This window comes from Chlamydotis macqueenii, chromosome 1, assembly GCF_036417535.1.
Source record: "Chlamydotis macqueenii isolate bChlMac1 chromosome 1, bChlMac1.mat, whole genome shotgun sequence".
NCBI lineage: Eukaryota > Metazoa > Chordata > Aves > Otidiformes > Otididae > Chlamydotis > Chlamydotis macqueenii.
The window spans coordinates 212,718,124-212,745,015 of NC_141556.1; the positions used below are offsets into that span (position 1 = coordinate 212,718,124).

The 26,892-nt window shown below is 39.0% G+C and overlaps 1 protein-coding gene across 13 annotated transcripts in view; it reads right to left on the reverse strand.

Annotated features, from left to right (window-relative positions):
• Nucleotides 1-1,523: 1,523 nt before the first annotated feature.
• Nucleotides 1,524-26,892, reverse strand: part of EMSY (EMSY transcriptional repressor, BRCA2 interacting) — a 40,650-nt gene continuing 15,281 nt past the window's right edge. For 5 of the 13 annotated variants that reach the window (XM_086739741.1, XM_086739734.1, XM_086739736.1 and 2 more), the window contains 14 exons: nt 24,507-24,789; nt 22,207-22,521; nt 19,954-20,103; nt 18,299-18,472; nt 15,463-15,599; nt 13,810-13,983; nt 12,692-12,890; nt 11,062-11,226; nt 10,654-10,812; nt 8,877-8,936; nt 7,659-7,813; nt 5,833-6,396; nt 4,431-4,943; nt 1,524-2,948 (listed from right to left, as the gene is read on the reverse strand). In XM_086739741.1, coding sequence (XP_086595867.1) covers nt 2,766-2,948; nt 4,431-4,943; nt 5,833-6,396; nt 7,659-7,813; nt 8,877-8,936; nt 10,654-10,812; nt 11,062-11,226; nt 12,692-12,890; nt 13,810-13,983; nt 15,463-15,599; nt 18,299-18,472; nt 19,954-20,103; nt 22,207-22,521; nt 24,507-24,789 — 3,231 coding nt within the window. In that variant the 3' untranslated portion in view covers nt 1,524-2,765. The remainder of the gene's footprint in view (nt 2,949-4,430; nt 4,944-5,832; nt 6,397-7,658; nt 7,814-8,876; nt 8,937-10,653; nt 10,813-11,061; nt 11,227-12,691; nt 12,891-13,809; nt 13,984-15,462; nt 15,600-18,298; nt 18,473-19,953; nt 20,104-22,206; nt 22,522-24,506; nt 24,790-26,892) is intronic. The other 8 variants (XM_086739743.1, XM_086739738.1, XM_086739735.1 and 5 more) reach the window with 7 other exon arrangements.

The window sequence follows — 26,892 nt, forward strand, 5'->3', positions numbered from 1 at the left end:
CTTCGGGGACCTGCCACATAGTTCGCTCTGAAGTTGCTCATACCCCTGCTGTAAAGTCATCACTACAGATGCAAAAGAAAGTCCTACACAAAACATTGGAATAAACTGGACCAGAACATAACAATGTACTTAATGCATCAGCAGCGCTGAATTCACCTGATGTCATTTCTTAGTACCTCTTTTTTTTTGGCTAGAGAGAGCACATACATTCACCTAAACCTTAAACCACCATTTAAGGCCAAGTTCTTGTGTGAAAGCGCTTCAGAAAAACCTTGCTGTAGTTATATTCTCCTGGCCTTTCAGTCCAAGAAGTGCCAGGGATGCCCAAAATACTGCAAGACTCCAGGTGACGATGAAAATTTGATATGAGCCAGAACTGTGTGTCACCTGCGTTGGGCTTTTCATAACTGTGCACGGAAAACTACAGACTGTGCCTTACGCCGGCGTCTGCAAAGCACAAGAGGCTGTCCAGCCCCAGGAGGGAGCAAAATCTGCGTTAAATGGCTTTTCGTCATTTTGTAGCAGCATGGAACTTTCAGGACTTGGATCTTGACTTGGGCGCTCTTGTTGGTCACCGTTATTTCACTAAAACAGGAGTAAAAGCTCCCAAACTTCTAGGGGTAATGGTTTTAAAACAGAGGGAGGTAGATTCAGATTAGATATTAGGAAAAAAATTTTTAAACTGAGGGTGGTGGAGCACTGTCCCAGGTTGCCCAGAGAGGTGGTGGATGCCCCATCCCTGGAAACATTCCAGGCCAGGTTGGCCGGGGCTCTGAGCAACCTGATGTGGTTGGAGATGTCCCTGCTCCTGGCAGGGGGGTTGGACTGGATGGGCTTTGAAAGGTCCTTTCCAATCCAAACCATTCTATGACTCTATAAAACTATCAAAACCTAAACTGCGAATGGCATACTGGTAGGGTTTTTTTTTGGTTTTTTTTTTTGTTTTTTACTAAACAAATATGGTATGTTTCAATCCATAGATATTATCCTCTTCCATCCTGACCACGAAGTATAGCAGAAACCAAACCAATACCTATTCCAACATAAAAGTAACGCAAAAATTAAGTTTTCTACCCCACTATTCCGGTATTTGGACATGAAGTTTATCAGGACATTTCTCCATCTCAATAAACTGCACTATTTTGGAACTGATGCTGATGCAAAAGAGAACAGAAGGAAAAAGAAGTATATGAAAGTCATAGGGACCTAATTTATAAAATAACTGAGGTTAGACGAAAACCGACAGCACCATCTAGGGGTTACTGCATGTTCTTACATGGCGGGATACTGAGGACAACATAAATTTTTAGGTTTTGTATTTTTAGATTGAGTTGCTCTGGTTGGAATTTAATCTTAACTACAGTATCAACGGTAAAACTACTGTTTTTAAAAAAAAAAAAAAAAAAAGACTGACGCAAAAGCTGTATTAGACTTTGGATGAAATCTACTTGCAGTAGTACTTCAGCACCAAAAAGTGGGCAGTTAGGTTGATAGATGTATATACAATTAAATGATATGTCAAAGTCTTTAAATGCTTAGTTATTTATAATGAAATCTATACAAAACAGTTAAAAACGTGGTTTTTATATACATTAGGAAAAAAAAAAAGTATTGTCTTCATTAGCAGAATGTATTAAAACTGGTTTTTCTTATCCCATCCAAACCTCTCTGTGGCTTGTAACTATCACAAAAACCCAACGTATTGCTTCAACAAGCCAAGTCGTAAGGCTGATTTCTGAAACCTCGCGCTGTATACCCATTTAAGCTTTTCAACTCCCAAAACAGTCACTTTAAAAACAGCATGTAAGAGTAAAATACAGATTTTTTAAAAGCCTTGGCTCACTTCGAAATCCGGAGGTTCAACTTTGAAAGGCGCTGAACCTCTTATCCCCAATTTTGAAAAACTGATTTATAGCAAAATACAACCCCCGCATCCCGTTTGAATTAGAATTAGCACACCTGCCTGTTTCACAGGAACTTTTTCAACAACTTGGCCTCACTTAAAATTTTATATTTAAATAAATACTCAAAGATTAACTACAGTAGACGAGCATTTCATGTGCTTATGGCACAAAAAAATGCCTCATACACCATTACCCTACTTGTAAAGCATGAAAACAAAAATCCACTAGTAAATCCACTTTGCTACCAGTTAGTGACTTTGCTTATTTCCAAACAGTCACCAACGAGAATTTTAAAAAAATAAACTATATTTTTAGGCTTATGAAAAAAATCTTAACTCTAAGTGAGCACAAGTGCAAGAAAGCGAACCAATTCCAAAATTTCCTGGGGCTTTTCCAGCACTGTCAGAGACACTTTTTCTCTCACATGCTATTTTAAAATACAAATATTTATTAAACATTCTCTTTTTTTTCGATGGTGTTTTGCTCAACAGCTAACAAAAAGACACAGCAAAATAACAATCCCTTTTCACTGAAAGCTGGTTCAGTATCTGGGCAAGGGCTTCAATAGCACGAGCTGTAGAATTCGCTGCAGATTTGCTTTTTTAACTGGAGTACATTCCACTGTCACAGGTTTACTAAATCTTGGTAACTACATCTTTTTTTGTTTTCTTTTTTTTTTTTTTTTTGAAACCATTTTAAGATGTAGCTGTTGCAATACCGTCTTGTTAAAACACACTGATGCTTCAAAGGTCCAATGAACAACTCTAATAGGCAAAGTGCTCTAAGACATCACAATACAAGGGCATCTTGGATACTCAAAATCTCAAGATATTTTAAAGTGCACTCCAGTGTCCCAATTCCTTAGGCTTGTTCAGCTGGGCTGGGCTCAGTGCCGTCCTCAGTGCTACTGTCCACATCTTGCTCCATTGCCGTCTCCTCATCGTCGAGGCGCTGACTGGTGAAGTTGTTGAGCTCCAGGAGCCCGCTGGGTTCCACTACCACATTGGAGCTGGAGTGACAAGGGATGGAATAGTGAGGGATAGTCTGAAAGAAAGAAAAGATTTCAGCTTTAACACGTACAGTTTTCACAGGTAAAGGCATCTGTGCGACCGCAGGAGCATGGAAAAGGGATATTCGGTTTCCAAGAGCAATTTTCCCTAGCTATGGCCCGTTGCATGTTACATTACGTTAGCTAAAGCTTCAAAGCACCCTTCCACCAGATCAGGTTGTGAAAGATAAAATGTGAATGATCTTGCTCTTAAGGGACTGATCTTCGCCTTCGATCGTCACTCAAGGCCTGTGACAGCTAAACCACCAACGCCCATCATCAACCATTCCTCAAACGCAAAGCAGAGATAACACTTCCCTCAGCTTTCTCTTTTTCTTATCTTTTTCAGACAAGACACTCAGATATAAGGACTAGCTAAGTTTTTCGTATACAAGCTCCAGTCCTGTTCAGGGCTGCAGCATCGCAGAGGAAACACAACGGATCTAAGCTATTTATCTCTGCTTTACACTTTCAGAGGTTCTAGAAACTAAATGTACAACTTTATATAACTGAAATTCTGGGCAGTATTTTACTTTTGAAACACCTCGTAGCATGTCACAATGATAAACAATACAGATTCTCCAAACACACAGCTTTGAAGTAAAACAGAAATCTATCTTTGTCTATTTAGGGAAATGAGGACTAAAAATGAGTACAAAAATGATGATTTCTACAAAAGTTAGCTGCAATGAAGATTTTACAGAACAGCATGAAAAATTTGAGAGCTCTGTACACAATTATTTCACAAATATGATAAATAAAAACACAAGAAAACCATTTCAAGCCAGGCTATCATTCGTGTGAACATACACCACACCAATTTGTCCACAAAGATTCATATTATACCATTATGAGCCTTCGGATGACTTAAATACTTCCTGAGTTGACATTCTGACCATGTATTACATCATCAAACATGGTACTTCAGAGAGCAGAATCAACAAAATATCAATCACCAGTTAAGCAATGACTGAAGCATTGAGGCTAAAGATCAATAGTCATTTTATCTCAGAGGTTACAAGCTTTCCTCTGAATCCAGGCCTTATTTGCTGAACTTTCCCAGTAAGCAGAACCCCACTACTTCGGTTTTTTTTTTGCTAATTTTATACTCAGAGGTAACATTAACAGAGATTATACAAAATTCTAGGTCACAGTTCCACAGTAAATGTTGAAGGTCACATTTTTAAGCATTTCAAATAAAAGTATACTTTGTAAAATTAGATGAGCTTGGTTTGTTTTCTTAAGAGAAAGGAAGACACCGAGGACACAGTGAATGATACAGTGCTAGAGAAACTTGCACACAATTTAAGAATTAAACACTTTGAAGTAATAATCCATTACAAGTGTAAGAGTAGAAAAAAGAACCAAAAACTGCGGAAGGAAAACAAAAATACTTGAACATCGTTCAGCTGCTATCATCACATTAGACATGCTTGCTCTGCTCAACCTTTGCCTTATTTGCTCTCGTCTTCTCTTACCTGGATAACAATTTCTGAAGAGCTCTCTTCAGCTTTCTTTTGTGATATATTCTGAATGTGGATAAACTGCTTTGTTGTAGGCATTCCTTGTGCATCGAGTTTCCTCTCTGTTGAAGCAGGACCAACAGCAGGAGGACTTGAACCGGATTCTGTACACGTCTGTTGCTGGGGGATGGAAGTTGCCGTCATTCCTACTGCAGTCACCCTCAGCACCTGGGTACAAGGTGACGACTCGGCTTCGCTAGCGGGTTTACTAGTGGACATGGTCTCGTTTGGGGGATCCACTATGGTATGCTCTACGTTTGTATCAATCTGAGCTTCCACCATAGACACTCTCAAAATATCTCCTACTGCTGTCTTCGCGGGTGCCTGCGTGGGAAATAGGCTCGTAACTGGCAATGCCAGTTTGGGCACAGAACTACCACCTGCTACCTTTGAAACAGAAGGAGGCTGATGCCCCTCAAAAGTTATCTTTGTAACAGTGGATCCTTGCGTTCTAATTGGATGCTGCACCTGAAAATCAAATTTTTGTTGTGCATGTTACAGCTAGACTTATTTTTTTTTTTTTAAATTGAAAAATCTAATCAATATTTCCAAGGACAGTATGGCACAAACAAGATACTTGCTATTAGGAAGACAGTTGAAACTCAGTGTTTTAACAAAGGAATTAGCAATGATACGGTAACAGTTAATTGAAGTTTGGGGAAAAGCAGCTTTGTAGGCTGCTAGATAAGGATTGTAGCAGTATAATACCACAGCAGCCTCGTTTTCCTTTGGGATTTACATCCCCATGTGATGTTTGTTAACCCTCTTGTTCTCACATGTATTCCTGAGAGGGCCAAAGAAAAAAAAAAATAATTGTATTTCTCTGGAGTTAGTTAAAATACTTTTTTTTTTCCCCCCATGTTCCTCAGTCTTTACATTTTCCCCTCCCAAGGAAAATCAAATTACTCCTGTACATGAAAGCCATAAAACTTCAGGAAGATGTAAACTACAAAGGAAGACGTACAGTGGAGAGCCTTAAGGAGACTGCAGTGTATCCATCTTTATTTCCACAGAAATAAAAAGTGCTACGGGAATGGAAATTAATAACGTGTCATCTCTAAAAATTAAAAGAAAATAATTGGGGATAAATTCCATGCACCGGTGGTGGCAGAAATTCGTAAGAACTGTCCAACAAAACACATTTGTGAGCTCTATGGATTTTTTTTCCCCTATAACATGTGCTTCTCTTTCCTAGTGTCAACCTTCTGATTGGGCAATTAATACCATCGGAATGAGGAGTTCTCTCTTGCCAGGACAAAACACTGCTACAGCGACAGGGTTGGTGTTTTGATTTACTTTTTTTTTTTTTTTCCTTGAACAGCGACGTGTATTTTGCATGCTATCAATATTCCGTTACCTGGCTTGCTGGCTGTTTCTCTGAAGAGGCAGGTAGCTGCATTTGACTCTGGGGGGGTTGGGGCTGCACGTAGATTTTTTGTGCCGTTGGTGCCTGTTGCAGTTTGGGCAGCTGCTGCGTGGTTTTTACTGCAAGCACCTGTACTACAGTTTGCTGTGGCTGTGCCACTAAGGTAGGGAGTTGCCTTTCTTTGGCCATCATGTGGTGTGGGGGGTGCTGTGCATCTGGTTTGGTCTGTGCTTGCTCTTGCTGCAGGGGGGTTAGCTTTTGATGCCTTATAGAAAGCTGGGGCATTTGTGGGAGTTTGTGCTGGATTTGATCGGCCTGCAGGTGGATTGTCTGCTTCTGCTTAGTCTGGAAACACTGCAGAGTCTTCACTTGCAGTTGAGTCTGTTCCAGCTGCGGCTGACTCAGTTTTTGCTGTTTTTGTGCCTGCGATTGTGTCAGGGCGGATCTGTAGAACAGGCCAGTCTGAGGATCTAAGGTGTCCATCTCTTCCACTTCTCCTTCCTCAGTTCCAAGTTGTTCACTGTGTTTGGTAAATGCAGTGTGACTGCTTAAGGCCTTAATAAGAAGAAGTTACAGCAAGTTAGTAAAGAGAACTATAGATTTTAAGAATACATAATTTTTTTTTAATTGTGTTTCAACTTATTTTACCATTATAGACTCCCAACTCATGTATAAAAAGATACCTTTACTGGAGATTCCACAATACATAAGCAAATCAACAGCTATTTTTATCAAGTGAAAATGTGGTATGTCTCTATGTGACAACATTAACTGCACAGGTAATCCTCAGGGGAGATTACGTAGCCCTTACGTGTGTCAGACTAAGGTTTAAAGCCCCTGAGGTTGCATGGCAGTTGGATATGAAGGAGTAGGAACTAGCAGATGGTTGAAACACTCATTAAAGTCAGAGTCTCTCTGCACAATAAATACTTATTCTGTCTCTTTAGAGCCTAGTCATCTCCTCATCTCTTATGCAGCTCCCCACACGCCTACAGTCTACCCTATTACAGCAGATCCCCTCTTCCTCCTTCCTCAAAATTTTACTGCAATTTTTCTTGAGCATTGCACAAACATTGTTTGATTTCTTGAGGGATTTGAAGGAGCAAGAGATCTACGTTACTATGCTTTGTACACTGCGGTATACATGTATTATTAAATGGCCTCAGCAAGATGAAGCAGTCTACTCAAACATCTGTGAAAATACACTCTATGAAGTGGGTTTATAACCCTAACACAGTACCATCCTGGTTCACAGCTGATGTTCCTAGAAGTTCAAGCGCTGCAGAGTCTTGAAAAACAAGCTATGCCATTTGCTTGAAGTGTTTGGCACCCTCATGGTACTGGTCTAAATATGATCTTACTTTTTGATTCAGAGAAGTTTGCCTATTTACAAACTAAAGCCCTCAAATCAAAAAGACACTGTGTGCTCTGTGTACTGACTAGATTCTGCTTCATCCCCCTGCACTAACACCAACATAATCTAAAGAGCCTAGGCCCTTAAAACACGACATATAGAAAAAAAGAACCTTCTTGCTGTTGAAGAGACATACAGAAAGCAAGAACCCGTCTAGGAAGGACGATCTTTTCCACAGTGGCTGTTAATACCTCTTACTTAAAAATCCCAAGTAATCTCATTAACTGTTTCCCTTTTACCCCACTAAAACAGGCAATATTAAAATCAAGTAATTAATTTGCCCTTACACTTAGCATTTTCAGTGGCAGCAACATGATCTATACATTCAGAACAAGCCCTGGTCCTAAACAATTCATATAACCAACTGCTGCTTATAGACTGTTGGGAAAAGAAAGGGTACAACCTGCTGCATGATATGGGTAATCGCGCCGGTGGAGGATGCGGGGATAGATTTCACCACAACAGAAGTCTGCGTTGCTGTCTGCGACTGCGCCACATGCTGCAGCAGAGTCCTCTGGGGCTGGGATGACTGCTGGTGGGGCTGAGACCGATGACTGACTGCAAGTAAAGAGGTCAGTGGCACTTCTCTAGAACTAACTGCAGTAACTTCAACTATTTGTTTTGCGTTTAAGGTTAAAGCATATATGAGTGAAATAAACATCTGAGTATGAAATACATCTTTTACTGTATGCTAGCTTCAATCTTAAAGTGTAGATCTATTCTGAGAAGCCTCTTAGAATAGCAACTCAGGTTTTGTCTTTTTTTTTTTTTTTTTTGTCTCTGTTTCCTAAGTAATCACGCTTGGTCCAAATCTCCTCCTCTCCCAACACACAAACTTCGCAAATAGAACTTATACTTGATTTTCAGCTGGGTTCCTTAGACACCAGCAGCACAACACTGCAGAGCACATGTTATTCCATGGTTTTTACACTACTAAAAGTACCTGCAGAACTGACTGCAATTAAGAACAGCAAGTCTTGCTCAGACAATTTCTACCACTGATCAACTGCAAGAAATACTTTCCAGAGCACAGTCTAAATTTGAAAGATTAGCAATGAGAAAATGTTTGGGTATTATGAAAATAAGTGAGATCAATTAGAAATCACAGATTAAAAAATGGAGACCTTGTCATGGGTCTACGTCACTTTTTAGACCAGAATCAACACGAGTTACGGAGCTCTGGTGATGGCTCTGTCAGTAAATAGTGGATTGACACAGAAATGATCTTTTGCTTAGGAAAAACAAACAAAAAAAAAAACCAAAACCAAACACAAACCATTCTATATTGCAGTCACTGATAAGATATGAATCCAAATTACTTTATGCTAATACATAAATATTTGCTTTAATTAACCTTTGAGTTGCAAAATAAACAATAACTGAAGGAGAACAAGCAAAGTTTAAATGCAGTTGTAACATAACTTAAAAAGTTTCTAGTGAGCTTCCTGGAAGTTAGAAGAAAGGTCATATTTTGAATTAATATGACAATTTTACTTTCCTACTCCAAGAAAGGAGTGGGATTTTATCAATACCGGCCTGCATGCTGTGCGAGATCCGTCGTGGATATCCCCCAACAGTTCCTGCACAATTGAAAGCTTCATTTACAAATAAAGTTTCTAACCTATATGGTTGTGTAGATATTCTTCCGAATGTGAACCAATACAGTGTTGTCTTCCTGAGTCTGCAGACAGACAAAAAATGGTGACACTGAGATGTGTGAACCGCTCCCTTCATCTCACGAGAAAGCACATGCTGAATCCCAGCTCCCATGCAGATTAAAGTGTGCCTAATGCTTTGGTCTAGGCACATGCAGGAGACTTCACAACAGATTACAGACTGTTTACTATCTTACCGCTGGATTTTTTTTACCAGAAAATACAGTTATGTGGATTACTGATGAACCCTGAGAAGCACAAATTAAAAGAAAACCCAAAAACTCTTATTACCTGCATTCCCTGGCAGTGTTCACAGAAACTGTGGGAAGGGACAAAAATCTAAGAGCAAAATAACCCATTCTGTGCTGGAGCAGAAACTGCTGTGAGTTAACCCATAGCAGCCTGCATTTCTCCAATAGATTCCTGTATATCAACTAAGTTTATAAAAATCCCAGTATTTCAAACAGTAATAACAAGGAAACGTGCAACTTTTGCACTTCGTATGATTTTTGAGCTACAGAAAAGGACTTAAGTCTACAAAGATACCGACAGCCATTTCCCCTCCTCTCTGCAAAGGTCCCTATTTTACATCAACATTTACAGCAAGACCCAGCAAAAACTGGAACCCCGAAGAGAAGCACACTGCACAGTGTCTGTGTCAGTGAAGATAACTAACTGTTAATTGGAGACCACTTGAACACTCTCTATTGTACTTCCGAGTTTGTTTTAAAAGAGATCCAAGGAAGCACGACTCAAATATTCAAAACTGATGCCATATACAGTAAGTGTTATTTAAAAGAATAACGACAACGTCTCCCCCAGCTCCAATTTCACACGACTTGAAGTCAGACCATACAAAAGGATGGAAGCTAGGGAAGGAGGTACAGAGCAGGATAATGAAAAATGAAAATATCAAATTAGACATATAATTTAAAACCTCCAGAGTTACAGATACGTACTTATACGATTTAATATAATCCAGTCTGCTTTTCCAATGCAGATTTTCAACACACTTTTCGTTTTGTTTTCCAAATAAATTAAGTAGGGAGACCAATAATGTGGACTTAAGAAATTAAAATGGAAAACAAGTAACTTAATCCTCTGCAGGGATCACCAGAGAGACATGATATAATTAAGAGTTGTTCAGTGGAAGGGAGTCAAGAACTCACACAAAACAGGACATCCAGAAAGGAGGATTCAAGAGTGTAAAAAGTTAAGAATTTAATCCCAAAATTAATTTGAATTTGAACAATGTCTTTGTTTAGAGAGTGCAAATTTACCAGTTAGAAGCATTTTAGTAAATTAAGAAGCTGGGGACTGCATTAGCATGCCAAATCCACACCTGCCTTAAAAATCCACTCAGTCCCGGCAGACAAGTAACATTTTGCAAATATGGGTTAAACAAACTCAAAGTCTGACTCCTTTCAAGACGTACAAGAAATAGTATACAGGTCCCATAACTTAATTTTCTACTTTTTCCCTACTAAACATTTTCCTTAAAGACAAGTGGGAAAGCCTGTGCTCTCCATCAGCTCAGAGAACAAACATTCTCCACTAAGCCCCAGAAAAGCAGACGCAATCTCTGTCCCCTGGCACAAGGTCTCAAGAGTGGAAGAAAATACTCGTTTCCTCTATGGCAAATGACAGTGAAACACAATCATGAAACTCATTGTAAGGAAACTCCAAAATGAAGTCCCTAGACTTCAGCTGCAAACCCACCATCACGCTACCTTAGTCACTTACCAGTTGTGATATATTCAGCCACTAATTCCGACTCTACCACAGCAATGGAAGGACTTTCTGGAGAATGCCTCTTTTCTTGGGTCATCTGGATTGGGACAGCCATTTGACTCAAGTCAATGGTAGGCTGCCTTGGCTTCGATTCTAACTTTTCCTTCACTGCTTTAGAATAAAAGAAAAACAAAATAAACCTCCAATACGTAAACCTCCATAACAAAACAGAAGTCAAACATGAATGCAAAAGTTTAATTAAATAGTGGACATTATATAACAGAGTCAACCAAACTGTTACACGGTAAGAAGAAAGGAATCAAGCTGACCCAAGGTAGGTGCCTTTCAATTACAAAACTTACTACTTAAGCAAGTAATAAGCTTTGAAGTTAGCCTAAACAACCACATGTGTTTTTGTACCTGTTGTCTGCTGAAGTTCCAGCAAAGCTTTTATCGTGGAAGTAGCGGATTGGGATTCACTGGATACATCCTGGTAAATTATTGTAGGGCTTGTGTCCACAGCTATTTCATGTTCTGACCAATCCTGACTCCTTGAAGCAATCACATGGACTACAGGCTGAGAATCTGTTTGCAAAAGAACAAGGGCACATCAAGTCAGCACAGAACCCTTTCAGGTTGGAGGTCTCTTATCCCATTTCTTGCTTTAAAGCAGGGTTATAGTTAAAAATTAGACTAGGTTACTCATCATCCATTAGCGTTTTGAACATTGCCAAGGATACATACTCTCATTCTGCAAAACTTCAGTTTTTATTACAGTTTACTCTTGAAGTAAAACACTGCTGATGTTATGAAGCTTCCAGCAAAAAAAAAAAAAAAAAAAAAAAGAGATCCTACACCTTAGTTGTTTGTAAAAGCTTTGGTTTGAACAATCAAAGTTCAGCAGGTTTCTTTGTATGTTGAATTTGCCTTGGACTGAAGTCTTTTTCAGAAGGTTTTAGCAATTCAGGTGGGTGATCAACCCTGTATTCAGCATTCTGAATTTACAGCTCCTAAGTTTTGTGAAATTTCTTGAATCTTCAAAATTTAAAAATGTACTTAAAATAGTAGTATAGACCAACAGCTACAGAATTATATAGAAAAGGTGACTGAAAGACACTTAAGTAAGCATATGTGTTTCCCTGGGAGACATTTGCTTTTATTTAATGCTGTGATACACCTCACGGTCACTCTGACCAAAGGCAGGGCGTTATTTACACCCTAGTATTTATCCTCCTCTACCACACAAACAGCTGCATCCATATCATGGCTTGAAGCCACGGCAGCATCCTCATCAGAATTACATGTCTGATATAGAATCATAGAATGGTTTGGGTTGGAAGGGACCTTCAAAGCCCACCCAGTCCAACCCCCCTGCAAGGAGCAGGGACATCTCCAACCACATCAGGTTGCTCACAGCCCCGGCCAACCTGGCCTGGAATGTTTCCAGGGATGGGGCATCCACCACCTCTCTGGGCAACCGAGGCCACTCTTCCACCACCCTCACTGTAAAAAATTTTTTCCTAATATCTAATCTAAATCTACCTCCCTCTATTTTGAAACCATTACCCCTTGTCCTGTCACAACGGGCCCTGCTGAACAGGTCCTGATGCACATGTACGTGCCTATAAAAGGATCAAAATGTACGTTGGTCACATGACAGCTTTCAGTCATGCAGGGGAGAGATGCTTCAATACACTCAGGAAAGAGGGCGGCAGAGCATGGGGCTGCCAACCCCCTCCCCTACCCTCAAAAAAACCCCAAACCAAAAACCTGCTACCTCTGGCAGACTCACCAAAAAGAGGGAACAGGCTGCAGGCTATAAGCACCGCAACAGTAAGAGCCCAGCAAGAAACCATTATCTCCACTTTTCACACAGGAAATGGAGGCATATAGTAAATAGCTCATAAAAGATAAATAAAGCCATAAGGGAAGTGACACTGCTGACAGACTGGGTGAGAACCTGTGCTAAAAAGAGAAGCAGTGAGCAATATGAAACTAGCTAGCATGCTTGGGACACAGTCCATTTGTATTTTATGTGACACATACACACCTTGGGAGCTCTGGGAAGACTCTGTAGAAGAAGAGCTGCTATCAGTGTAGGTTTGTGGTTCTTCCTTCACTTCTGGGAGAGACGAGTTTCCTGTCTCTGCTACCCTTGATGCCTGCTGTAACGTTTCAGTCACCAACTGCCTAGTTTGTTCACTCACAACCGTCGCTTGAAATGTCACTGGCTTTGGTTTTATAAGAACCTAATTAGAAAGACAAATTTTGTGTATAGTAAGAGCACTCAAGAAAACAGATCTGAGCAATCAAGAGTACAGCATGCCACTCACACAGATCAATGTACAAAACCTACATAATATTAACAATTTACTGAAAAAAGTCTACCTGTAAATTCAGCAGCTGTGATTATTAAACCACAAAGCCCAAGTAAATGGCAATGCACAAGAATATACTTCTCACTCAGTAAGGTGGAGAACTTAACACAGTAAACCACTGAACAGTGATTTTCCAAGGCTGGATACAGCTATAGCGCGACAAGAGAAAGCTACACAAGTGAGCTGGAACATGCACTGCACTGATAAGGACAAGCACCTCTCTTCCACACCCTGCAATAAATACAGTCTTGAACAATCAAGACATGCAAAATATTGTATCTCTTAAAAGTTTAGTTCTTTTAAATACAAGGTGCAGAGAAAAAGCTGAAACTGAAAGCATCCAGAAAGAAGTCAGGTTTTCTGTATACAGCCCCACCAACTACACAAGGTTGCAGGGACAACCTGAACGTACATTAACCAGAAAATAACTTCAATAAAACCTCAGATTTGATGGATAACCTATGTCAAGAGTCTGCACCTTTATTTCTCACGATCTAGCCATTAGCTGTAAGACTCAAATGGGCATCTAGACATCATGATCAGATAGTTTCAGCTGTGTAAAAGGCTTAGCAAAACCTTTTGGCTTGCTCTAGGCTTCCAGAAACAGCTAACAAATGCAAACACTGTGCTCAAGAAATCAGAATCAAGGCCACCTCATTACACCCCTAAGTCTCATTCCCCATAGACACATATTAATCCTGCAATAAATGCGGCAACACAGTGAAAGATTATTTACTTCTCATTAAAATTTAGGGCTACATTTCAAGACAGAAATGGGTCCTCACTGTACCTGCGTTTTCCCTTGCTGACCATAAACAATTTTAGTTGGGATGATTTTGGTGGCTGGCTGGACCGTGGACCCTATTCCTTTTGGCTGTGTAACAATCATTTTTGTGATGGGTCTTGTGGCAGTGATGATAGCAGGTTTTGCTCCTGCTGGCACTGCCTGAATAGTTTTCTCCCCCTGTAGAGAAGTCAAAGTTTACAGGTTAACTTAGCGAAATTCTTCAGAGAGACCCACTTCTCTAAAAAAAATACAGTTATAGGTGAATGTGTGTACCATGAAATCAACCTGCTGCTGCTGCAACTAGGCTTATTCAAAGACCAAGAACAAAAACACCCCATGGCTTTGAATGGAAAAGCTACCAAAATCCCCTTTTCCATTACTTTACCTTTTGAGCAGCTCTGAAGAGGTAAACAAAAAGGAGTAACTAAAAGACACTGAATTTTTTTTAACTTGCTTCAAAGAATTCACATAAGTCGGAACTTTCCTCAAATCCTTCGCAAATGTCTTATAAAACCTCTTATTTCTATTAACGCTAACTTTAGCAAGACATCTACAGAACTTTAATTGAAATTCTAAAAATAAATTATTTAAATATAGATCTTCGTATTATCCTCATGACCAAGACATGACTTATGAATGGATGTTCTTTTAAACTAGAAGTTCACTTAATTAAAAAAATTCACAGCTGTTTCACAGGAAACATTTCACTTTGGAATAGTGCTGACATATGACTGGACTCCTGATAGCTTAAGAAAAGCAAAGACCCTGAGGATGCTTTTTTTCTTTTTAGCTCTGCACAGTAAAAACCAAATGAGGAACAACATTAGCTGCCAGTTCTCCCAGTATGCCTACCAATTCGCATCAGGTAGCTGGAAATCCTAAGAATCATACTGGTTACAGAAATAGGTCCTACTGTGTAACGTAATGAGATTTCCACTTGTGTGAAAATACAGCTTTAAGTTTTCTAAAGTAGAAAAAGTTCAAAATCTTAAAAAAAAAAAAATCCTAACAGGTTTAAAAAAAAAAAAACCCCTCCCTACTCAGCTCTGCTACTCAAGCAGACTTTTAAAGATCACACGATTAATGCATTAAATCTGACAGTTCTATCTAGGAACGTAAAGCATGCTCATCAATTTTATTTACTAGCACTTACAGGTAAACCCAGTTGAAGCTGGAAACTGTATTTTGTTCTTAGTACACACCAGGTAATCAAAAAAAAATAATTCAACACTATACAACACTCAGGTACAGGATGTTAGTGTTACACACTATAAGCTGAAAGGTGGTACCCTTACCGTGAAGGGACAGTTAATTTCTGCCCTTTGCATCTAAAAGACAAATGGTTGGAGATGTTTCTTCTACTTAATCCCTTCAGGATTACAAAATCATTAACCATGGGGGGAAGGAAAGAAAAAAAAAAAAGCTCAGAAGTATTTTCCTTTAACTTTGAGAACATTCCTAGCTTGTTTTAAGTATCTTTTGCATCCTGCAAAATACACTTGGCTTTTCAAACATCCCTGGCATTAAGGCATGCTGTACCTGCTAAGGAGCTCATGCACAGTTTGTTTTTAATAGAGACTTCAGCAGAATGAATGCAGCAGCCACCACACAGCCTGTCACTTGGCCATCGATCTGAGACTTGAAACTCCTACTTACCCCAGCATTCAACAACGTTGTGACGACATTTTTGCCTGGAAGACCTTGAATTGTAGTTCCTTTTCCAGTAGTCTTTTGCACAACAATCACATTGGGTTTGGAAGTCATTGGAATTGTAGTGATTTTGGTTGTAGTTCCTAAAATTTTGTGGGAAAAGAAATAACATGCAGTTTATCACAGGTATATTTCCTTCCACTGTAGAAGCTGGTGAGCTATATAGGAATCCTTGTATTTAAACCTGACAGTACAAAAAAAAAAAAAAAAAAAAAAAAGGCAGCATCTGGAACGGGAATTTATATCACCCAGCTCAACATATAAAGATTAGATGCCCACTCTACAAATCTTTCACCTACAGGAAAAACATGCATGCCCAGGACAGAGTAATTTATTCCATAGCAGGACAGTCAGTCCCTTCTCACAAACTACAGAGCAGACTAATACAGCTTTCTCAGGCTAATAAGTCTAACTTTTCAAAGGCTAGAATTAGGGGGGGGATAAGGACACCACTAATATTCAAGGTCCTATTTATACAGACAAATATTCTTCTACAGATAACTTCTGCAGAAGAATCTACGTACCAAGAATGTATCTCCAGTCAAGAGAAACAACAGCTCTTTCTGGCACTGAACTGTTGTACTACAAGTGATGACTAGTGGATGGAAAGAAGGAAAAAAGAAAAACACACTATTGTTTTTACAATCAGTTCTTAAAAGTTAAGTTTAGAAGTGTGTGTGGGGGGTGTTCTTACTTTGAAGAGCTGTGTTGGCTATTTCTGTTCCTTTCCCACTGCTTAATTAATGTTGTTCCCTCTACCAGGTTTTTATTTACCTGCAATGACAGGTAATTCTGGTCAGCCCTCCACAGTCTGCAAGAGTACGTACACCGATACGTAAGTCATCGGTGTTATCAGACTGCCACTGCAGTATCTACTCAGCTTTTTATCAACACCTTCCACTTTCCCCTTGAAGAAAGTACCACTCAATCACAGCAGAGCTGCAAACCCAAGGATTCTCCTCACTACCTTCCACACATTTGTCACGCAGGTAGATACTTCACAACATATTTCCGACGAATAATTCTATTAGTTCTGGGAAAGTGAAGACATGTTGATACAAAATCATGTTTTACTTAACTCTAGTGACTTCAGAGGCATCTAAAGACAGCTCCCTTAGCAAAAAAAAAAAGCCAAAAAAAAAAAAGCCCCCAAACCTCACCACAAAACAGCAATAAAAAGAGCAAACATCCTAACCAAGCCTGTGTTGTTTCAGAACAATTGTTATAGCCCTTAAGAAGACCAACCAAGGGTTTCCCCTTGTTAGCTGGTGCTCAGGAGAATAATACTTGTACTTGTGTACAAACTCAGTAGTAGATCCAGAAATCTTAACAACTTGTCATACCACAACAGGCTAAAAAAGTTACTTGTTCCCAAAGAAGCTACTTTATCAGCCCTAAATATCATTTTGTAGAAATCAGAATCTGAAAAACTGAGGTACCTCTACCAGACTACACCCCAGAGTGAGTTTACTGGATAGCGTGTGCAGCACCTTCCAGTGACAGGAGCTGGCTGGTGCCACGTCTTTGCTAAGCACCAACAACGGGGCCTCTGAGTAATTTAAAGATCACAGAATCATAGAATGATGTGGGTTGGAAGGGATCTTTAAAGGTCATCTGGTCCAACCCCTCTGCAAGGAGCAGGGACATCTCCAACCAGATCAGGATGCTCAGAGCCCCAGCCAACCTGGCCTGGAATGTTTCCAGGGATGGGGCATCTACCACCTCTCTGGGCAACCTGGGACAGTGCCTCACCATGCTCAGTGTAAAAAAAGTTTTTCTAATATCTAATCTAAATCTACCTCCCTCTATTTTAAAACCATCACCCCTCGTCCTGTCACACCAGGCTCTACTGAACAGCCTCTCCCCACCTTTCCTGCAGCCCCCTTTGGGCACTGGGAGCCGCTCTCAGGTCTCCCCAGAGCCTCCTCTTCTCCAGGCTGAACAGCCGCAGCTCTCTCAGCCTGGCCTCACAGCAGAGCTGCTCCAGCCCTCTCATCATCTTCGATATCACTAGACAGGATGAACAGACTCAGCACATATGGCTGCACACGTGTACCTAGCTAGGAAATGCAGCAGACCTTCTCTGCATTAGCTCCGTTAGAAGTCCAAAATAAATACTAAGAAACTGTGACTGGTGTGAGTGTGCTTGGTGCTGGCCCTAAGGAGACGCTATATTTAGAGGCTGTACTAGCAAAGAGCATTAAGTCTGGTCAGAAGACTAACAAAGATAAGCAGTGGGGTTTGCACGAGCCTGGGAGGAATAACTTGAGTTAGAACATGGGGTAAAGGAAAGACAGGCTGATGCTGATAAAAGAAGAACAAGATAAAGTGGAGACTGCACAGCTGCATTTAACATATATAGTTCATTTTTATTCTATTTTTTGGGATGTGCAGTGGAATAGAAAAGCGCAGCATCCAGATTATGAAATGCTTTAAATTGGGGCTAATACAGTTTTCTGATCTTCCTGCCCTCTAACAGAGGACAATATAGTAGTTCTCCTCCTCCACTTACCTCTTCTTCCCAGGCTTCCCTCACACTAGATGTTGCCTTCTTAAACACAAGAACTACTGCGATCCTTAAGAACATTTTAACTCCGTAACTTCAACTCATTATTTTCTTTCTTCTTCATCCTCAGCTATTTTTCTCCTGAATTAACTTATTCTCCAATAGAAGTCCTAACAATTATTTGAGTATGTAACCCACAGAAAAGCCCTGAACAATTAAAGTAGTCTAAAGTTACTTCTGAAATAAGTCTTAATATCGAAGCACTAATATGCCTACCAGAAACAATATTACTGCTGATAATCTTCCCTCCCAGCGTAGCCAGTGACTTTGGTACCACGGTAATGATGCTACCACTTGTAGTTTTCACGTAAGTAGCAGCTCCTGGAGTCCCAGCCACCCGAGCCCCTATAGAGGGGCTAACCGTTGGCCGCGTGTACGTTGCTTGAGTTCCTGTTTTAAAGAGAGAACAAGGAAGTTCACGGTTAGAACATGATCCTCCACTATTATTTGTGGAAAAAATAGTTTAGAAAAAATGTTATTCAAAGAGACCTCACACTGCAACTTATTACCACCCTTTACAATTCTCCTAGTACTTTTTAAATCCACAGAGCAATGTTCAAGTATGTACCAAATTTAATTTAATGTAAGAGTCTTCTGAAGGATTTTACCAAATGTTTCATGACTGACATATTTTAATTCATGTCCTTGTGCCTAAGATTTTAATTCTCAGCGTTTATATTCTGCCCTTCTTTCCTTCCCAAACCAAGCCCAAGAGTTAGGCATCTGGCAACACCCCCAGAACTGATCCCTTCCTCTCTTGAAAGACACCTATACTCTCACTTCTCCTGTGTGACAAACTGTTTATAAAGAACATCACCAATGACCAGTCCAAACACGACTCTCAGAGAAAAACACATTATGGATTTAGGATTTAGTAGTACAAAAGAAACCTCCTGACATGGTATAAACACTGTTTTTTCAGACCTACTCCTTCTCAGAACAGGAACAGAACCAAGTCTACAAAATGTACTTGCTCAAAATAATAACAGAAGTCAAAGGCTACACAAACACTGTAATTTCCTTCTGCTTGTTCTGCTGCAGATAGCACACTACAGACTTTGATTGCTAAACATCACAGAGCAAAAGACTATTATAACAAGAAAGTAGTGTTAAAATCCAAAAGAGTACAACACAGGTCTTACCAATAAATGAACTGTAAAACTGCTACATTTTTTAATGCACTTAAGAATGCTTTTGTGAAGTACTTCAGAAGTTAAAAAAAGAATATTAACCATGAGTTTATTCCCAACTCATACTAAAAATTCAGGAAGTTAATGAAGAGTTTTTTGGAAACTAGGATAAAGCTGCCTTTCAACTTTTCCTCACGTGAGTTTACAATCTGAACAGTCTGCATTATTTCTAATCTTTAATCAGTAAGAAAACACAAATACAATCAGATCCCCAGAAAAACACTGGGAGTTTTAAAGTTCAGTTTACTGGCCTTTTTATAAATTCACTGCAGGACTATGAGCAAGCCACCCCTCTTTTAAAGTTCATATATGTAAAATAGGAACGATGCTGACCTATCGACTTGAGGTACCTAAAAAGTTAAGTTAATGTAAATTGTCTAATATACAGTGCTACAGAAGTGCAAAGTATAAGTTGCAAGAAAACTTTCTTTAAAATAAAGCCAGTGGGGAAGGAACAATCATACTTCTGTGTACCGATATAAGAAGATTGTAGGAGGAATAAAAAAGCACTCAGTGCAAAAATCCTAATCTAGAAGAAACACCAACAGGACTGTGAATGTGCTGTTGTGCTCAGTGTTCACAAGAGAGAAGTGCTTCTTTTTTTTTTACCCTAATAAACCATGTTTGATCACCTGTATGCCTGGGTTTACCCTCCCTTCCCTTCTCAGAGCCATAACTTACCAGTGGGAGTAGTGACCAGTTTAGTTGTCATGATAGTCCCATTACTGCTAACCACCATAATAGGTGAATTGCTACTGCTGGGCAAGGTCGCTGTAACTGGTTTGGGAAGGATTTTACTGGGCTGCACCTGTTGAGTGATTATTTTAACACCTAGGAAAGGAGAAAGGTCACTGTTAAAATACAGGCACGAAAAGTTACTTTCTGAAACGCTTTCTCAGACCAAGCCCTAGTGGGCAAGTAGCCTCACAAGGCTTCTATTCTGAGCCCATGTATTTTTGATCCTGAAAATAATTATTTTTTTTGATTGTTTTTTTTTGCTTGGGTTTTCTTTTTGTTTTGCAAATAACAATACAGTCGTAATTTTTTACTTTCATGTGCCTGTTTCAATTCCCAGCTACTCCCACTGAGGCATGGGATTCCATTCCATCATTGATTTGTTGTAGTAATTTTTAACATTTTCTGGCCCATGATTCAGAAAATAGAACGTTTCCCAGGAACCAACAGGTTACAACCAATACTGAATTGGTTCACATACATTGAACCATCTAAATGAAAAATAGTTCTCCACCAATTTACTCTGTTAATTCTAATGTCTTAATTAGCCTAGCTGTATTTTATCCCTCTAAATAAATTTTAAAAATAGCTTTCTGCACAAAGAGTATCAGTAGGTGTAAGGAACCAACTGTGACACTGGCTAGGGAAAGCTGATATAAGTAAACTGCTCCCTCTCCTCTTGCTGGTTATCTTGAAGCCACAAAGGAATCGGGCTGAAACAAGCTCTGAGTAGAACCAGTAAGAACAAAGGATGAGGACACCTTAGTACAGCAAGGATTCTGCTCCCTCTCTCCTGATTTGTGTAGTGGAATGGGACTTCTGCCAGATCCACTTCTCAGTTGCACACCAGGAGATTCATGTAATCTGTTCAAAAGTATATTCAGGACACTGGCATCTTACATTCTGTTCTACGACGAGGTAAATGTATCCCATCTAAATGTAGGGACTTGTATTTGCACACAAATACTTCTAGGTGAACAATGTTGTCCACTCAGGACACGAAGCATTTTCCCCAGAGATGTTTTCTTCTTTCTATGTTGACTACAAAAGCAGTACAGAGTAAGTAAGCTCCAAACTTAAATACTGAAATTAGGCAAGAGAAATTGAAGCCTTTGCATCATCCAGACACAAAACTGGACAAAAGGCAAAGTCTCTGTGAAAATTGATTGACATTCTGAAGAAAGAATAGGTATCAGATGGTATTTCCAAAGAAACTTTAAAAAGAACACTGAGCCTAAACCCATGGTACAAGGCTCTTACTGATCAAATATTGTTCAGTGACTGGAGGGTGGAGGCGTCTTATCTGTCTTAATTAGTGGATATTTTTTCTTAGGCAATGGTCCTATAATCCAAAGGGAAGTTTCTCAAAGGACAGGAGTAGTGCTGTTTATTCATTTATTTATTTATTTATTTATTATTATATCTACCACCTTAGGCCCCCCCTTACTAAACAAAACCACGACAGGTCTATTTTAATTCTTTGACTTAAATAGTATGATATAAAACACTCACATGATTTATGTAAAATACGGACATAAAAATACTTTGCACTTTTATAGCACTTCTTCCTTTAGAACTAGAAAACTTCGCAAGCATTACTTCTTACTACACCTTACGGCAATAAAAGCTGTATTCTACAGGACAGTAAAGCCAAGATAGAATGATTACACGACTTGCCCAAAGTCAACTGAATGAATCAATGCTACAAAAAGAATCCAGTCTAACTTCTAGTCTCAGATCTAATTGTATTTGTTTTGACAAGTACCTCACAAGTAGGTTTTGATTTCTGAACCCAAGAAAATAATTAAAACATGGATTAACTTCTTTTTCCGGTTGATAGAGTTGAACAGCTCTTGGATCTTCAGAAAACTGGTGTCTTCCAGGTTGCCAGTCACGTTACTTTTGAAGATATTTACATACTTTTCAATCTCTAAAGATAAAACATTTATTCCTAAAGCATGGTCTGTATACCTGAACCAAATAGGAAGAATGACAGAACCAAATTCTTCAATTATTGTTAGCTGAAAACATCCTTCACTATCTACTTATATCCAGGTTTAATGCCAAATCCTGACTCAAGCAATTACGCTTTAACGACAGCTCCCCATGCATATTTTGGGACAGAATTCTGCCCCACTTTCTCCAGTTGTGGTTAGACCTCACCGACGAGCAACACAACCCAAGATTAACTCCAACTACCTGATTCCTGCTTGATCTGAATGGTGGGCTTGATGCCAGGTGGCAACTGAGATTGCTGTGGCTGCTGTTGAGCTGCAGAAGACTGCACCAGCTGTTGTTGTTGTTGCTGCTGCTGCTGCTGTTGTTGTTGCTGCTGTTGTTGCTGTTGCTGCTGTTGTTGCTGCTGTTGAGTCTGTTGTATTTGGTGCAGCTGCTGTTTGGGGGACTGCTGATGCTGCTTGGGAAACTGTGCTAAGATCTGAGTTGGATTGCCAACCAAACCTTTTGGGGAAGGTAGTCTGGTAGAGGCAACTTTAATTGCCGATGTAGACACACCTGGGAAAGAGTAAATTGTTTAAGACTGAACAGTGCAACGTGAAAGAAAAATACTACAATCTCTTACATACTTTTGCATTTAAACTGTCTTTACTACTGAAAGATGCACAGATATACACGAGTGAAAAAAGCTCCCACATAGCAGAAGCGCTTTGCTCAGAGGCAAGGGAGCTTTATATCCATTTTCCATGTGGGGGCAGAACAGCAGCTAATGAAAAGATCACAATCCCACTCTGCTTCCTGCACTTTTTGTAGTACAAATAATTCACAACTTTAAGCTTCAAGAATGCAAAATATTTATAGTGAAAATCATGACTATAAAAACTTAGGCTATGAGGATGAAAAATACAAAACCCATCAACATCAGAAGGGAGTACCTGTTAGTGAGCTCAATGTTATTTTAAAATAATTAATCAAGCAATGGTACATAATTTACAAAACTGTGGAACACACATATTTTGTGCTGATAGCTTAGGTGACATTACAAGTAATGAAGTGACCAAAATAAGTTTGCAGTAAGACAGAAAAAGTTCCCAAACAAATCTTAATACTTATTTATGTCGTTCCCTTACATAGCTGTCACAACATTTTCAGCAAAACCTGGCTCCATCTATAATTCTAAACTGCACATCCATAAGCACCAAAAAAGACAAAGTCTCTGTCTTATGAAGGCAGTTTTTAACCAAGTCCCAGCTGTAGTGGAAAACAGAAAAAAAAATCTCTTATTTCTCTACATTTACAGATGGCAGTGATAATGATACAAATCATAATAAGCTACAATTTTGGCAACCTAAATAAGCAATTTTTTTCTCACTGCATCATCTAAGACATTTCTCCATTTCCTTAGTCAGCTGTTCTCATTCACAAATTTAATTTTCTTCACAGTTGGAGTGATTTTTAGTTTATGTCACAAAATGTTTCACCAGCACCTTCTGCAGTGACACTGATAATCTTGGAAAAAAAAGAACAACCTATGTTAAGAGACATTTCACCTAATATACTTTAGAATTATAGCTGCTTCCATGATCAAACTCAATTAAAAATCCACAGTTCAAACAATATGAAATTCTACTGTAAGCCCTTCTGCTCTGTAGATTAGTATCTTCAGGTTCAGATTAACAGAAGCAATATGGAAGGCGAAATATCTCCTTAGCCTTGATTTGGTTGCCCAGCTTTTTGTGGAATGGAAAATACGGACCAGGAAATATTGCCATTGACACCTGTCATTGTCAGGCAGAGTATTTTTCAAGTGCTGGTCACTGAGGCCCTTTCATTCATCCACAGCTTCCCTTCCAAATGGTTAGGGAGTGGTTTTGGAGTTGAATCAGTCGAGCTAGCACACATAGTTGGAATTAGAAACCAAAAACCTAGGAATTTAAATTCAGATCTACTAAGGTTTTAATTTTTAAGGATTTGAAAACTGAGATGATGATAAAAGGCACATATAAAAAAGCGTAAACACTTCTCTACCTTTCAGAGTTGTGATCAAGATTAGTTACTGCAAGAAATATTCTAAAGACTGGGCATGTCAAGTATAAGCTGTATTTATTTGATGTTAACTTTCTATCTCTTCTATTCTAACTTTGCACGTTTTTGTAAATCAGGCTTTAAGAGGAGCAATCATCTTCAAGTATTGGAAACGTCCATTTTCCATGCATCAGATAGATTTCTTAAAGCAAATTATTTTGAGGCTATCGTGTTTTAACACTGTAAGTAAAATATTTCCAAAATAAGAAGCTATGCCACACTGTCTCCCTTCTCTTCAAAAAGAGGATCTGCACATTAATTGCTGAAGTAAAGAGTGAGAGTTCAACAAGAACTTTTGCGGATTACCTTAGATTGGTTTTATCAGTAGACTTCTTTCACATCTCCTGTGCTTTACTCATCATATGTCAACATAAAGTGCACTTCCCCTATGCTATTCTCAAAATAAATTCAAATTCATCGGCGAAAGAGCCTTTCTAAATATAATATTATTGCCATACCTTGTGCTACTGTCGACATAACCACTGATGGTGTTGATGAGACTACAGCAGTCACAGCAACAGTATTTGCAGTACAGGAGGGAGTGGAGCAGCTAGTGCTGCTGCTGCTGCTGCTGCTACTGACCAAAGAAGACTGAGAAGCAGTTATAACCACCGGCTGCTTTTGAGTAGTTGAGGCAATGACAGATGTCGGGACAAGTTTCGTAACTGCTGCATAGTTGTGGGACTTGGAAAGGATGTTGGGTACAAAAGTTGAGCTTGGAGAGGTGGTTACTATGATCACCTGAAAGAAGAAAAAGAATAACAAGGAATTCATTTGTTCTTTGCATTTATTTAAAAGCATAGCATTTCAGCAATGTATCTGTCTATAATATATTTGGTTTTAGAGACACATATTTATTAAGACAATTTAAAAGTGTCATATTCACATTTGCTGGCAAAAAAAAAATTTCAAGTAGTTTAAAGAAGGGGTGACAAACATTTCCTTAAAATTAGTTTGGTGGGGGAGTTTTTTGAGGAAAACAATTACTATTTAAAAGTAGAATTATCTCATGTCTGAAGGCAAATAAAGAATGAACTGCCTGGCTTTGTTAAACTGGGCCGGGAAGCTTGAAGCCCATTTTAAATGGAACTGAAGGGATTTTGAGCAAGTTTTAAACACCATTCTCCCAAACCTTGCACATACATCAAGAAATGGCAATGACAGAACAGATTATTTTTTCTTTTTAACCCTCTTTAACAATTAACAAGCAATTGCTGATTCAGTAATGGGAAATATTTTCGATACACAAGGCTGTAAACAATCAATATTTCATCAGTGAAAAACCTAGTTTAGGTTTAAAATAATTTCTGCTTTAACGAGCGCTCTCAATAACAAGAAATTCTTCCTTATCCATCTGAAAACCATTTGTCTAAAGATAATAAACATTACCCTTAGTGTGAGTTACAATTACAACATAATCTGATTTGACACAGAAAAACATAGAATTCATTCTAACACTGGAAGAGGCCTGTTCTTACACAACTGACCTAGAAAACTACGCATTGCCTAAGTACTGAATATGGGGACTGTTGAAGTAAAGAGATTCTTTTTATTCTGCTTATATCTACCTCCTTGTAGTTACACATAGTTAAAATAGAAACATACAGCACCAAAATACAACATATTTTCAGTTTACCGTGCAAGAACATTGAGAAATTGCTCAAACAATGCAACCGTCCCAATAAAAATGTCATTTATTAAAAATCTTGACAATTAAAACTTATTAGTGATTTGACGTAACAAAAGGAGATAGAAAAAAGGTACAGAAGGAGTAAAGAAAACCTGGGTCAGCTCAAACTGAAAGTCTTACGCTACTACCCAAGGACTACTGAAATCTTGCCTGACAGAGAAAAGAAATAATATAGCAATGGCACCAGGAATAGACTAAGTGACAGATTAAGCAGTAAAGGATTAAGAATGTATTATTTCTTAAATTAAAAAAAAAAAAAAAAGAAAAGAAAAAGAAAAGGTGATAACCACATGGATGGAATAAAAGCAGCAAATTTCACCACCGTGGCTTCCTCTGCCTCTCCCCACTACTTAGCTAATCCGTTAGTATCTTGATCTGAGGAAAACCAAAACCTTACTACACCCATGAGCTACAGCAGGTTGACCACAACTGACCAAGGCTTGAAGGACAACGTTTCCTCATCTGCTGCTCTACTGCTTTATTGCACTCCCCAGGGAGACTGTTTTCTCTGCGTCACTCTTATTTTTGCCTTCTGCCTAACCTTGATTTAATCAAAACACTCCGCTGAAATTGCTCTTAGGCTATGACCATGCAGACGAGCTGAACGTGACACAGCTTAATTCTGCTATGAGGCTTGCACAGGTGAAAAGATCCCACTTTCCTGTATTTCTTAAATAGCCAGCTAACACCAGAAATACTTCCCAAGTGTTTGACTTTTAGGGCCAGCTCCATTCCACCTAGAATAACTAATTTAGGAATAAAGTCAAAGGACAACTTGCAGTTAAAAAAAGTAGATTATTCACACTAAACTTTCTATACAATCCGTAGTGCAATGGGGCAAGCTCAGCATCTCAACTAAGTGCAGATACGTAGGATGAATCTGGGTATAATCACAACTCCTGAAAACTGCTGTTCTTCATTCAAAGAGAGAGATAAAAGCATTAGTCCAAGATTATCGCTTAATAACATTATTTAATCACGCAAGGAAAAAAGCTTGTAAGGCATTATAGTTCAACAATTATTACTGTCCTGCGACTAAGCAGGTTTGGGTCAATTTATTCTATTCCTTCTTTTAAAATTAACACAGCAGAACAAAGTTTCGGGATCTTCATGTACGAAGTATATCCAGAAAACAGAATTTTCAGGTAAAAATG